Source organism: Podarcis tiliguerta, assembly GCF_965153285.1.
Source record: "Podarcis tiliguerta genome assembly, chromosome: 6".
Taxonomy (NCBI): Eukaryota; Metazoa; Chordata; class Lepidosauria; order Squamata; family Lacertidae; genus Podarcis; species Podarcis tiliguerta.
Window position 1 is genome coordinate 2,714,694 of NC_139539.1, and position 14,433 is coordinate 2,729,126.

General features: G+C 52.9%; 1 protein-coding gene across 3 annotated transcripts in view; it reads left to right on the forward strand.

The window, feature by feature from the left end:
* The first annotated feature begins 261 nt into the window (after positions 1-261).
* NOL4L (nucleolar protein 4 like) overlaps positions 262-14,433 on the forward strand; it is a 146,011-nt gene continuing 131,839 nt past the window's right edge. Inside the window, exon 1 of one of the 3 annotated variants that reach the window (XM_083447399.1) lies at positions 262-1,073. In XM_083447399.1, coding sequence (XP_083303525.1) covers positions 705-1,073 — 369 coding nt within the window. In that variant the 5' untranslated portion in view covers positions 262-704. The remainder of the gene's footprint in view (positions 1,074-14,433) is intronic. The other 2 variants (XM_083447400.1, XM_083447397.1) reach the window with 2 other exon arrangements.

A 14,433-nucleotide genomic window follows, 5' to 3' on the forward strand; every position in this document is an offset into this window, starting at 1 on the left:
GCCCGCTTGGCAGCGTGTCCGGCTCTCTCCCGGGCGCCCTCCTCCCGGCTCGCCAGGCCCCGAGCGCCCCCTGTGGCCGCCTGGCTGCCCCCGGGGCGCCCCTCCCTCGCCGCCCGCCTGCCTCCTTCCCCGGCCGCCTCGTCGCCGGGCAGCCGCGCCGTCCTTGCCCCGGCTCCGCATCGCGTCCTTGGCCCGCCGGCGCGCCCCGCCCCGTCCCTCGCCGGCCAGCAGAAGCAGCAGCAGCAGCGCCGGCGGCGGCAGCGGCAGCCCGTCGTTGCGCGCGGCGCCCCGGGCGAGGACGAGCCGAGGCGGCGGCTCTAACAGGTGGGATCCCGCGGCGAGGGGGCGGAGGAGCCAGCGGGCGGGGGCAAAGGAGGAAGGAGCGGCCAGCCCCAGCCCCAGCCGCCGACACCGACGCCGCCTGCTGCCAGGCGAACTGGTGCCCGCGCCACACCAGCGCCTGCTGCCGCCCCAGCTCGCCGGTGCCTTCCCAGCGCCGCCGCCGCTGTCCCGGCCGCCCCCGTCCGTCCCGCCTGCCTGCCCGCCCGCCGCGGCGCCGGCCTCGCCCGCCCGCCCTCGGGGCTCCTCCTTCCGCGCTCGCCTTGGCCACGCCACGCCAGGCAGGGCGCCGCGCTCGGCGCTCGCTCGCGCTCTCCGCCCGGGACAGGGGCTGCTCCGCCGCCGCCGCCGCCGCCGCCGCCGCGATGCCGAAGCCGACCCAGCCGCCGCCGCCGCCGCTCCTGCTGCGCTCGGCCAGCGGCGGCGGAGGCAGCCGCCCCGGGGACAGCGAGCTGGGCCGGCAGTTCCGGGACTGGTGCCTGCGCACCTACGGCGACTCGGCCAAGACCAAGACGGTGACCCGGAGCAAGTACCAGCGCATCGCCGAGGTGCTGCAGGGGGGAGCCGGCGCGGGCGGCGGAGGCGGCGGCGGAGGCGGCGGAGGCGAGAAAGGCAAGTTCCAGTTCTGGGTGCGCTCCAAGGGCTTCCGCCTGGGCAACGGCGCTCGGGAGCCGCCGGCCGCGGCGGCGAAGATGGGTCAAGTGGTGGTCTATGTGCCGGTGAAGACGGGAACGGTTAGTGCGCCCCAAGCCTGTCTGTGCGTCCGTCCATGTGCCGTGTCTGTGTTTCCCCGGGTGGGTGGGTGGGTGCCATGGGGGGGGGGTCGGCACCGCAATGCCCCGGAGGGTGTGTGGAAAAGAGGGTGTGTTGCTGCCCCGGCCCGCCCGCCCCGCCCTGTCCCGTCCCGTCCCGTCGCACCCTGTCCCGTGCCGCATGGCCAGGAGGGCGCGCCGGAGCCAGACAGATGCCCGCGCCTCCAGCCGCGCCCCCTCCCGCTGCCCTCCCCTCTCCCTTGGCACAGCAGGAGGTCATTTGGGGGTGGGAGCAAAGTGGGGGCGGCGGCGGCGGCGGCATGGCTGCGCTCTCGCATCTCCAGCGCTTTTCTCCACGGGGTCGGGACAGTCCCTGCTGCCAAGACCTCCCTCCTCTCTCCCTCCCTCCCTCCCCGCCCCGGGAGGTCATTTTTTTTGGGGGGGGGAGAGCGGAGACGCTGGGGAGGGGGAGGCGCCCCGCCTCCTCCTTCCACCCCCCCCCGCCTCCTCCTCCTCCTCCAAATGTCCCACTTCCTCGAGCTCAGCAGGCGCCGGAGCGGGGCGGGGAGCGGGGTCGCCTTTGCGCGGGGCAGCCTCTCTCCCCGCGCCCCTCCCGGCCCAGCCAGCTGCAGCTTCAACCCCCCGCCCCACCTCCACCGCCTTCCTCGTGCCAACGGATTGGGGGCCAAATCGCCCCCTCCCCCGGGCAGGCGCGCGCGCGAGCGCGGAGAAGCGCGATGGAGAAGGGACCCCCAGCCAGCGCCTTCCCCTCCCGGCCGGGCTCCCCTCCACCTGCTCCCCCTCGACTGCCTTGTCCCGGGCAGAGGGGGGAGCCTTCCCCTCCCTCCCCTCCCCCTTTGCCCCCCGAGGGGAGGGGGCGGCCGGGGCTGCGCCGGGCAGGTTGCGTTGCGCGGCGCCGGCTGCGCTCGGGGGTCTCCGCCGCTTGCCGCCTGTCCCGCCGAGGCGCCCTCATTGTTCCGCGCCTGTCCGGCGGGCCCAGGACGCCGCGCCGCCCGCCCTCCGCACACCCCCTCGGCCTCGCCTCCGTCCCAGCAGGCTGCTGGCCCGGGAAGGCGCAGCCAGCCAGCCGAGCCGGCCCCCTGCCGCTCCCGCCCAGAGCCCGCATTGTTCCCTTGGCGGAGGCCGGGGCGCTTTCTCCACCCCCCCCTCCAAAGCGCACCCCCCAATTTAAACTTTCCGCCGGGGTGCGCGGACGGGGCGGGGCAGCCAGGAGCCGCCTCGTGCATTTGGACATGGGCGCCCGTCCCCTCCCCGGGCCGCCCCCGGCCCGTCCGCATCCATCTCTCCATCCCTCCACCCTCCCTCCCTCTGCTCAGCTGGCTGTGCCAGGGTGGGCTTGGGCACGCTGGGAAATAGAGGGGGGGCTCTCTCTCTTTCTCGCTCCCCCCCCCAGCTCTCTCTCTCTCTCCAGCTCGCGTCTCTCCCCCCCCCACCCCGCCCCGGCGAGCCAGCCCGTCCCTTGCACCATCTGCCCAGGAGATTGGGCGCCTGGCAGACAATTGCTCGGAGGTGGCCTTGCTGGAAAAGTGCACTTCTGTGTGCGCGCCTGCCCCCCCTCCCCTCCCCAAGCAAGGAGGCACCAGCTTAGCTCTGCTGCTGCTGCTGCTGAGCTCAAGGGCTGGCAGGGAGAACATTCTCCACGGGGAAGAAAAGTGTCTAGCGGAGGAGGAGGAGAAGGGATTACTTATTTATTTAATATTTCCCCCTCCTTCCTTCTCCAGCGCTGCTGCTCCTCGCAGGCTTGCTGCTGCCATCAGGAGGGCACAGGAGGGGTTTTTCTTTTCCAGGCTGGGGGGAGGATGCCATGAGGGCAGCCCATCTGTGTGAAATGGGGCACGGCTTGCCTCCCATCTGGCCTCCCTGGTTATGGGGGGAGGAGGACAACGGCCATGCTCTTTCCCCTTGCCCCCCTTTACGCAGAGAGCAATTTTTAGTGGATTTTAGTGCTGGAGCTAAATTTGGAGAGAGGTATTCTGACTCGAATGTTGCAAACACCCACTGAAAGTACCAGAAACCCTGTTTCTCTTTTCTGGTTTGTGCATATCCTGCTTTTCTCAAATGATGTGCTTGTTTGGGGGCGCCCCACGGGGCCTGGGCTGCCTCCTTCCCCAGAGCTTTTGTGTTGCGCACGCATGTGAGTTCTCTCTCTCACACACACACCCTTAACCAGTCGCTGTGTGGTTTGGGACCCTGGGGCCCTCCAGAGTCTGCCTTGCACAGTGACTAGCAGAAGCCAGGGAAATCCTCTGTGTTTGTGTGTGTGTGTGTGGTGAGCCTCTGGGCCCAGCACTTGCTTCCCTTTCCTGCGGGACCCACTGCACACCCCATGGCTTCTCCAAATCAACAAGCCACACCTTGGCCTCGTGAGGTTCAGAGGAGGGACCCAACAAGCCCCAGTTCAGTCCCCAGAGATCGCAGTACCTGCCGGCAGCGGAGCTGATGTCTGCTGGGGACGAAGTGAGCCCAAAATGGCTCCAGCCCCTCTGCCATCTGCCTCAAACCCACCTGACCAGTTTTTCTGGTGGCCACATGGCTCCCAACTCCCCCTCTCCCAATATTTGTGTGTGTGTGTCTCTTTTTGTTTGCTTTTGGTTTAGCCTTTACCTTAGTCAGTGGACCTGTAGCTATTTTTTTGCATGCAATTATAAAATAGTTTGCATGCGCAGAGGAAGTGCCATCTCTTGCCTGATGGGACTGTCCTGGGACAGAGCAGGGCATGAGTAGGGAAAGTCAAGGAGCGCCCCCCACCATCTTCCTCCCCAGTGTTAGAAATTAGCCAGGCACTCTTGGCAACTGGCACGGGTCCAATTGCGACCATGGGGAAGGCTCTGGATGGTTGGCAGATGAACTCTCCTGGGCCCTACAGCTTTCTGCAGCAGGAAAACAGAAGAGGTTATGTATTGCAATTATAGTCCACCTTTTTCTCCAAGAAGTACCGTATTTTTCGCTCTATAAGACGCACCAGACCATAAGATGCACCTAGTTTTTGGAGGAGGAAAACAAGAAAAAAAAAATTCTGAATCTCAGAAGCCAGAACAGCAAGAGGGATTGCTGCACAGTGAAAGCAGCAATCCCTCTTGCTGTTCTGGCTTCTGGGATAGCTGCGCAGCCTGCATTCGCTCCATAAGACGCACACACATTTCCCCTTACTTTTTAGGAGGGAAAAAGTGAGTCTTATAGAGCAAAAAATACGGTACATGGTTCACCCCCGCTCCTCAGTTAACCCCTACAACAACCTTGTGAGGTAGGTTAAGAGGCTACGACCCAAGGTCACCCAGTGAGCTTCATAGCTTAAATGGGGACTTGAACTCTGATCTCGCAGGTCCTAGTCCAACAGTTGAACCACTATTTTATTTTATTAAATTTGTATACCACCCTGTGCCCACAGGTCTCATACTACACCCCACTGACTTTCTAGAGTACTTCTACTATAGGGCAGCTCTGTGAATTAAGTAGGCAAATAAATATGGGGAAAGCAAACTGTCATTTAGAGATGGAACGGAAATATTCTCCTTGAAGCTTGAATTTATTTTATTCTGGATTGTTTTATTTTATGTGCCAATGTGTTGTGAACCGCTTTGAGATTTTTATTCTTTAAGCTGTAAAGTGGTGTAGAACTGAAATGCATAATAATAATAATAATAATAATAATAATAATAATGTTCGTTGCAAGGGGGGGAATGGTGCCTAGTTATTCCGTTGTGGCCACTGTAGCCTAGGTTTAAGGGTGCCATTTGGTGATTAGCTTATATGTCTGAGTTTCTAACACCGTTCCACCCTCTTAAACACAAGGGGAGTGCATAATTCCTGCATTCTCCTGCACAACCCCCAAAGAGATGAAAAGTAGGGTTCTTGGCATAGTCACTGTTTATTCCAGAGGAGGCTTGCATAGGAGGATGCCCCAGTGGGTTGTGGCCTAAGGGCTGGATCTGCCCCCCTCCAACTCCAGCACCTTTAATGCCCCCTAAACTGCCCCCCACCTCTGGGTCCCGTCCCCCAAAGCACGAAGCGTTCCAGAGGCTGTTTTCTGCCCTCCCAGCCCTATGGCCATTTCCCTGCGTGGACTTCATGGAACCTGCATGAGACAGTCCTGGGAGGAAGTGCGTTTATCCTTGATGATAACACCCTTTGCATGTGCGTATTTTGAGAGGAGGCACTGTAGATCGACAAAGCCCACATTAGAGAAATGCGTGGAGCAGAGGGCCATCGATGGCGCTGCCCTGCCCTCTGAATACCAGCTGGTGGAAACTGCAAGAGGGCAGAGTTGCTTTTGTCCCCGAACCTTCTTGTGGATTATTTTCCTTTGGGGTGTCTGGTTGGCTAGAGTGGGAGCCGGAGGTGGGCTAGACAGGCCCCTTTGCCCTGATATTGCATGCTCTTCTTATGATCTTACGTAATTCCATTACTATTCCTTCCTTCCTTTTTTCTCCCCTAAAAGGGCCACCCTCCCCGTGTCTTGTGGGTGCTGCTGTTTTTGCAATGCCTCTCGCCTCCGCTTTTCCACCTGGGCCTGGAACTGGGGGGGAAATTGCAGGCAGGCAAACGCCTTTCCTTTGCAGTATATTCAATATTGCGCTCCTCTTCCTAGGCTTGGGTTTCTGACTAAGACGTCTGCCTCTTTCTCCCTGGCTGGGGAGGGGGGCGGCGGCGGAGGCAGCATTCCTTGGTCAGCAGCGTCTCCTTACATCCTGTCCCATCCTCCTCTGCCAAAAATGTGCAGTGACCTTGCTGGGTGGTTGCCGTGGGGCGCCCCGCTCGCTGACCTGTTGCTCCAGCCGTTGCATTTGCCTTTTGCTCACTGGGGGGGGGGGCAGGGAGAGTGAGGGGCGGGGGGGAGAGGAGAGGAGGCCCCGCCAGCTAGCCAGGGCAAAAAACCCGCTGCTGCCGAGATGCTTCTAACTGGGGCAATTAGCTCTGCCAATTAGTAGGGCAAATGCTTCCCAGCCAGTTCCTCTCCTTCCAGCCCCCTGCTCCCCCCCCCAGGGGCTTTTTGGAAGTGAGGGGGGGCACATTCCCACTGTTGGCACTGCAGGTTGTGTGTTTGTGTTTGGAGGAGAAACACTCTACTCCCCAAAACGTCCTTGGCTTTTGCAGACAAAGGGTTTGGGAATCCAGGGGGGTCCGCTCAGCAGGGAGGAGACCCTCTGCGAGGTCCTGTTCAGTGTCTGCAGGTTGCCAGGGGGGGAAAATATGAAGTCCAAAGAGATAGCAGAGGAGCGGAAGAATGTGCAAGGGATCCCAGCGGCAGGGATAAGATCTCGCCTCCTCATGACAGCTCTGGCCTTGCTTGCGGGCAGAGAGAGCGTCTGTGCGCCCTGCCAAGCCTCCCTCTCGGCTGGGCAGAGGAGATTGTCCTGGGCTCTTGCTCGCTGGGCCTAACTTTCCCCTTGCCCTCCTCTCCGAGCCCGGCCCTAATCGACTTCAGGTGGATTGGGACGCTGCTGCTGGCTGTCTGCTGTTCCCCTCCATCCCCCCTCCTGGCAGAGGGACGGAGGCACCAGATGGTGCCGTGCTTTTGGAGAGCCGGGGTGGGACAGGCGGGCAGGCCTGCGTCTGGCACTGGAAAACTCCCGGCATGTCAGTTTTCCAGGCGAAGGTCTTTCTCGTGTGAGAGCACCAGACAAAGCCCTGGCTTGGGCTGCTGGAGGCTTCGCTCTCCCCCCTCTCTCCCCCCCTCAGCCCCCCAGGGAGGGTGTGGGCTTGGTAACTGGCGCAGAGAGGTCCACGGGACCGTCCTAAAAACGCACCAGCCCCTCCCAGCTAGGGCTTGGCATTGGCTGTGTTGCAAAAGGCCGCCTTCCCTTTCGGCCCCCTGCTCTTCCATTTCGGCTTCTGTTGGGATTCCTGCGTTTCAGGAGGGGCTGGACTACATGATCCTTGAGGTGCCCGCCCGCTTTAGAGTTCTTTGAGTCTATGATTTATTGCAGGCATAGGCAAACTCCGGCCTTGCAGATGTTTGGGACTACAATACCCATCACCCGTGACCACTGGTCCTCTTAGCTAGGGATGATGGGAATTGTAGTCCCAAACATCTGGAGGGCCGGAGCTTGCCTATGCCTGATTTAGTGTTGTTAGCCGCTCTGAGCCCGGCTTCGGCTGGGGAGGGCAGGATATAAATAAAATTGTATTTATTTATTTTTATTATTATTACTATTATTATTGCATCTATCTAGCGCCTTTTCCTCCCAGGCAGTGGAGATGGTTCTCGTTCAAGCCCCACAACAACCCTGAGAGGTAGGCTGGGCTTGGAGGTGGTGACCAGCAGCCGAGCTCACCTGATGAGCTTGAACCCTGCTCTCCTGGATCGTAGTTTGACACTGCACCACACCTAGGTGTTTTTTTTTGTTGTTAATGGGGTTCTCTGTGCTGTTTGGCCGGATCAATGCTGTATTTCAGCCGGTCGGGTCTCGTCTTCAACTTGTCATGGTTACAGAACCCAGGCCAGCCCAGCGGGAGAGATTCGCATCTCTGGCCGGCTGCGGCACAGACTCTCGGGGTGAGTCAAAACTGCGCTGCGAGATGGGCCTTGATTTACGACGCCCGTCGTGGACTTCAGGGCTCGAGAGTTCCTGTTGTTTGTTGCTGGCTCTGGTTTTCCTGCCTCCAGAGCTCTCGGTGGACGCCACGGAGGCTCAGGGCTATTGATGGATACTCGCCAGGGTGGCTATGCCCTCTCGTCACAGATGGAGTCAGCGATGCTTCTGCATGCCCGTTGCTGGAAAGAAGAGGGAGGGGTCTTGGGTTCGAATCCTGCTTGGGAGTTTCCCACAATAGGCATCAGGTTGGACAGGGATGAGTGAGAACAGGGATGCTGGTTTCTGACTTCCTATTAACATTTCGCCTCTTTATATGTAAATCAAGTCCTTATATTCACTTTAATAATAATAAGAAGAAAATTTATTTATACCCCGCCCTCCCCAGCCAAGACGGGGCACAGGGCGGCTAACAACTAATAATAAAAACAAGTTGATTGAAATACAACTTAAAAAACAAGATTAAAACACAACATTAAAACATTAAAATGCAGCCTCATCACAGGAGGAGAAAGGAAAAAAGAAAGAAGGGGAGGGAATCAAATTGATTCCAAGCCAAAGGCCAGGTGGAACAACTCTGTCTTACAGACCCTGTGGAAAGAAATCAGATCCTGCAGGGCCCTGGTCTCACGAGGCAGAGCGTTCCACCAAGTTGGGGCCAGTGTTGAAAAGGCCCTGGCTCTGGTTGAGGCTAATCTGACTTGCTTGGGGCCCGGGACCTCGAGGGTGTTGCTATTTATGGACCTTAAGGCCCTCCGCGGGGCATACCGGGAGAGGCGGTCCCTTAGGTACGAGGGTCCTAGGCAAAACATTTCAGCTCAAACCTACAAACGTTTTCAAATGTTTACACTTTTCTTTCATATAGAATATAAATTTGCTCCAGTCCTTTCGAAACAGTTCGTCCCGTCGATTCCGGAGACACTAAGAATTTAGTAAAGATATTTGGAAGTCGGAAAGGGGGAGGGAAGGAAGTCGGTGCAATATTTAAGGTTATTGTTGTATGTAACAAATGTGATCTTGATAATTATGGAAAACTCAATAAAAATCAATTATATATATATATATAGAGAGAGAGAGAACAGGGATACTGGGCCGCCGGCCTGATCCGGAGGGCTCTTCTTGCTTTCAGTGACAGCTGACGGATGGTCACCTGCCATGGATGCTCTAGTTGAGATTCCTGCATTCCAGGGGGTTGGACTAGATGACCCTTAGGGTCCCTTCCAGCTCAATGATTCTAAAGATCCATTTTGGGGGCTGGAGAAGGGGAGACTATAAGTCAGTGGGGAGCTGCAAGAATCCCTAAATTACGCATAGTCTGCGCCTCCAGGCACAGAGGCAGTCTATCTGGCAAAATCCTTATGTTCTTCTGGGGGCTTAAGGTCTGCTTGCTGCTTTCCCATGGTGGGTGCCGGGAGGACAGGGCAGTGGCCTGTCCAGCAGGGTCATATGGTGCCCTGGTGGAACTTCCAGTGCCAGAGGCAGTCTACCTCCCTTTGCAGGTTCTTAGGCTCAGGTTACATCCTTAGAGAGCCTCTTGTATGGATCCAATCTTGCATAGAGAGGATTTCATTACTCTTCCATTTCGCTGCGATCAAAACTCTTGCTTCTGCCGTCGCGTATAAAAAGATTGGATCCAAAAGCTGACAGAATATGCCGAATTAGATGGTCTATCAGAAAAAATAAATAATAAATCAAAACAGGAATTTGTTTCGAAATGGGAGGTTTTCAAAGAATATCTGAAAAATAAATATAGTAGTTTAAATTCTGTTGCAGCATTCGAGGAACTTCAGTAATAGTTGCAAGGTAGATATAAGAAATTAGATTTATTAAGGATAAGTTTAATTATGATAAAAGTTTGTATTGGCAATAAGTAATATGAAATTGAAATGTGGAATAGACGGGAGGTTGGGTCTTTAGTGTTAAGACCAATATATGTTTTATTGTTTGCTAAGAAAATTATGTGTCTATGGTTATTCTTGTGTGTAATTTGGTATTTGTGCTTTTTTTTTCTTGTTGTATCAATAAAAATCTTTAAAAAAAATAAAAATACATCCTTAGAGAGCCTCCAGCGTCAGGGGCAGTCTACCATGCCTTGTAGGTTCTCAGGCTCCTATTTCCATCCCGAACCCTATCAGTGGTTACTTTGCAGTGGGGTGTTTGCTGAGGAAAGGTGGGGTGTTCAGGGAGCTGGAATCCTCTCCCACCTGCCCTAAAAATCGGACTTTAAAAAAGATAAGCTGCACGCCTCTTTTCAGCAACAGGAGTAGCAGCTGAAGGCCCAAGGACCAATCCAGCCCATTGACAAGGATCTACTGGGGTGGAATATGATATTCTAGTCCACATTAAGGCAAAGCACAGATTGAGATTCAGGCGGTGGAAGAGGATGTTATTTTGTGTCTTTTTCCCCCAAAATTTTTTAAATTCATTTTATAACACAAATAAAAAGCACAAACAGAAAAGACAAACAGTACAAACAAATTCTTGTCATAACCTTATTTTTCTAAACATTGTTAGGTGGGCTTCCCCAAGTCCCACCTATCTGATTTTCATTTTACTTCATCTTTAGCAGTTTACATGTATCAAAATTTCTAACCATCTTTTTTTTCTTCACACTTACTTTAACCATAAAAAACTTCACATTTTATCACTTATAAAATGCACTATCTTCTACTTCTAACCCTACCGCCTATATCCACTTCCAAAGCTATTCTAAGATTTAAATATTAACATTTCCCCCCCAAATATTCCTTAAGCTTCTTCCAATCTTCTACTGTCTCTTCTCTCTGGTCTCGGAGTCTCCTGGTCAGTTTGGCAAGTTCCATATAGTCCACCATCTTCATCTGCCATTCTTCGATAGTTGGTAAATCTTGTTTCTTCCAATTCTTTGCTAGCAATATTCTCGCAGCTGTTGTGGCATACAGAAAAAAAGTAACATCCTTTTTGGGAATTTCACCCCCCACTATACGAAGTAAAAAGGCCTCTGGTTTTTTAATAAATGTGTTTTTCAACACTTTTTTCAATTCATTATAAATCCTTTCCCAGAATTCTTTTACCTTGGGGCACGTCCACCACATGTGATAAAAGGTTCCTTCTTTTTTACAATTCCATTGAGTCTTGTGGCTGTGCTGCTGTTTTCAGAAGCCATGCCTCTACTTGCGCTGCCCTTGCCGCCCCCATCAAAAAGCACCACAACTTTATTACCCTTTTCATGGAATCGTAGAGTCGTAAGGGCCCCCCAGAGGTCCTGTAGTCCAACCCCCTGCAATTTCTGCAACGAGGTCACAAACTGCTGTGCTGTCAGGAGCGGATGCGAGATGCACTTCAGAACACCTGGGGGCAACACCAGGTTGGCAAAGGCGGGTTTCGTGGATTAATTGCTCCAAAAATCAATGGAACAGGCTTCTTAGAAGCAATTATAATTGCTTACAATGCAAGTACTTGAAATCTATGGGCGGAAACCACCCTGGTTCTCTCACCCAGGAGAATACCTTTTCTGCTACGAAGCCTTGGAAGTTGCCTGAGAGATGCCAGAAGAGCTTTGTCCATCTCGCTCAGCTTTTGCCAACCTGGTGCCCTCCAGGTTTTGCACGACAACTGCCAGCAGCTCCAGCCAGCACAGATGGAGGATGCCAGGGTTGAATCTGAGTTCTTCTGCATGTTCTTCTGCATTCTGAGTTCTTCTATTGCTCCCATTGAGCAATAGTTCCTCCCCTGACATGTGCATGCATCTGCTAAGGAACAAAAGAAGGAATGCTTGTTTCTTCCAGAGCCCGTGTTTTATTCATATGCAAATATATGTAGATCCAATCAATTCAATTTGTTAAGATAATATTAATTGACTAAGATTTCTTTTCATCTTGTGACCTCCCTAGACCGACTCTCTGTCTTCTGCGCTCTTGTAGTTGTCCTGTAGGATCTGGCGTCCTAAGAACTTTGCTCGTTTTTGAGAGAAACCAAGTTCCTAGTCCTCATGGGGCAGCCTTTCCCAACCATGTGCTCTCCAGGTTGCTCAATGGCCACACTGGCTAGGACTGATAAGAATTGGGAACTCAGGAGGATATCAGATTTCAGGAAGGCTGAACGGAGAGACGCCTTTGAATATTGGAAGATTGGGGACAGATAAAAGTTCTCCACGCAGTGCTTTGTTAAACTGTGGAACTCCCCGCCACAGTAATGGCCACCAACCTCGATGGCTTTAAAAGAGCATTAGATCCAGCAGGGTTTTCTTACGTTTGTATGTATTTATGCTGGCCGCAGGTGATGGGAGTTGTAGTCTCATCTGCAATATCACCTCACACTTTATATACCCAGCCGATCATTGCAGTCTGCAGGAGAGGGCATTCTGCAGGAAGTTTTGTAAGGAGAAATATATGAAATATTGCAAAGAAGAGAGATATTAGGTATGAGAGTTAAATGTAATAGTGAAAATAAGAAATGTAAATTAAGTAAATAGATGGGGAAATTTTCAGAAGTGATTGATGGAAGTAAAAAAAAATTGTGTAAGATGTAAAAGTATGTTTAATTATTGTTGAAAAACTAATAAAAATTTATAAAAGAAAGAAAGAAAGAAAGAAAGAGGAAAGTCTTCCGCCGCAGAGACGGCGCCTTTCTAATATTCAGAAGGAGGGGATTCCCAAAAGTAGGGGCCATCACTCTAAAGACCCCGTACCTGTAGAAGGGATCTCCTGACAAAGATGCTATTTATAGTCCTACTAGCGTAATTTGTTGAATGCAGTTGCTCTTCAAATAATTCTTATATTTCTTCTAATCTTTTGTAAATCTCTGGTCCCGCAGGTATTGAATCCTTCCTGTCATTTTATCCAATTCTGCGTAGTCCATTAATTTTGTCTGCCGTTCTTCTTTCGTTGGTGTTTCTTCTTGCTTCCATTTCTGAGCCAACAATACTCTTGCCGCTGTTGTTGCATATAAAAACAATTTTACATCCTGTCTATTAATATCCTCACCTATAATGCCAAGTAAAAATGCTTCTGGTTTTTTTTAGAAATGTATATTTCAACATCTTTTTCAACTCATTACATATCATTTCCCATAAGTATTTTTTTACTTTAGAAGACTTTCCTCTTTCAACAAGCCGTTAAAGTTGAGGTATTTCCAGGACTGCATCTGCATTGGAATCATTTCTGAGAAGTTTTTAATTCCAATTTTAATTTAAATTATCCCTTGCTTACCATTCCGAGCTCCTTTGTCGGAGAAATTTAAACAGAATGCAGGAAATAAAATAAATAGCAAATGGCTCAAAGCGTCTGGAAGGCACAGGGTTGGTGAAGTCTTCCCTGCTGTAAGGGGCGAGAAATGGATCTCGCCTTTCCTAGAGTTGGAAGGGGGACCCCAAAGGTCATCTAATCCAGCCCCTGCAATGCAGGGATCTTTTGCCCATTTTAGGGCTTGAACTCATGGGGTCAAGAGTCTTGTGCTGTATTGGCTGAGCCATCGGAATAACTCTGGGCGTCATTTGGCTCCCGTCTGCAAAGTGGGGATGATAAACTTTGGCTTACCTTACAAGGTTCCTTTTGGAATGGGAGACCAAAGATGAAGAAGCAAAATCAGTATTTAATTTTATTTTTAGGTTTGATGTTATGTTATTAATAACCTTTTCTGTTGAGAGATAGCAAAGCAGGGGAAAATAGAAACAAACCAGAAAAACCAGTTGGGGGAATTCTTGGAGGGGGGGAGGGAGGAATATATAGTAAATGTTAAGAATTTGAGATGCATGTAATGGATGAAAATGAAAAATGAATTTTTTTTTTTATTAAAAAAAGGTTCTTGCAAGCATTGCCTAGATCAGGGGTTGGCAACCTGCGGCCCATGGGCCACAAGCGGGCCAAGGGGGTCGTTTAAGTGGCCCCCGAGCCACCCACTGGGCGAGTTCCCGTGCGCTGCGCTAAACAGGTGCAGCGCGGAGCGGGGACTCACTTCCGCGGCGCCGGAAATCGCTTCTGCGCAGACGCGATCCGGTCCACGGAGCGATCTCCGCTGAAGTGAACCAGCCCAGGCGAGGTGAACCTTGCCAACCCCTGGCCTAGATAATGTGCACAAAGCGGTTTCAGCATTTCAGAAGTCTGTCAGGTGTTTTTTCAGCCTTCTCTCGTGGTTTCTGTGTCTGCCCCGTCCTTCTCTTGAGACAAGAGCCCCGCATGGAAGGCGAACTCCCAAGTGTCTGGGAGAGAGATCGAGAGAGATCTTCGCCGTGCTATTTTTGCAATTAGCTCGGTAGAAGCCACACTGGCAGGGTGGGTGGAATGAAGGAGATAAAATGGCCTTTCCTCGATTATTTGCACGTAATGACATGACAGAAGCCTGTGAAATTATGCATGATGTGGGGATAGCATGAGAACTTGTGGACGTCCAGGAAAGCTGAATGTTGGAAGAGTATCTGGAGGCGGTTGGAGGATGGATGGTGGATAACAGATTGAGGTTGAATCCTGACAAAAGAGAAGTGCTGTTTTTGGGGGACAGGAGGCGGGCAGGTGTGGAAGACTCCCTGATCCTGAATGGGGTAACTGTGCCCCTGAAGGACCAGGTGTGCAGCCTGGGAGTCATTCTGGACTCACAGCTGTCCATGGAGGCGCAGGTCCATTCTGTGTCCAGGGCAGCTGTTTACCAGCTTCACCTGGTACGCAGGATGAGACCCTACCTGCCCGCGGACTGTCTCGCCACAGTGGTGCATGCTCTAGTTATCTCCCACTTGGACTACTGCAATGCGCTCAACGTGGGGCTACCTTTGAAGGTGACCCGGAAACTACAACTAATCTAGAATGCGGCAGCTA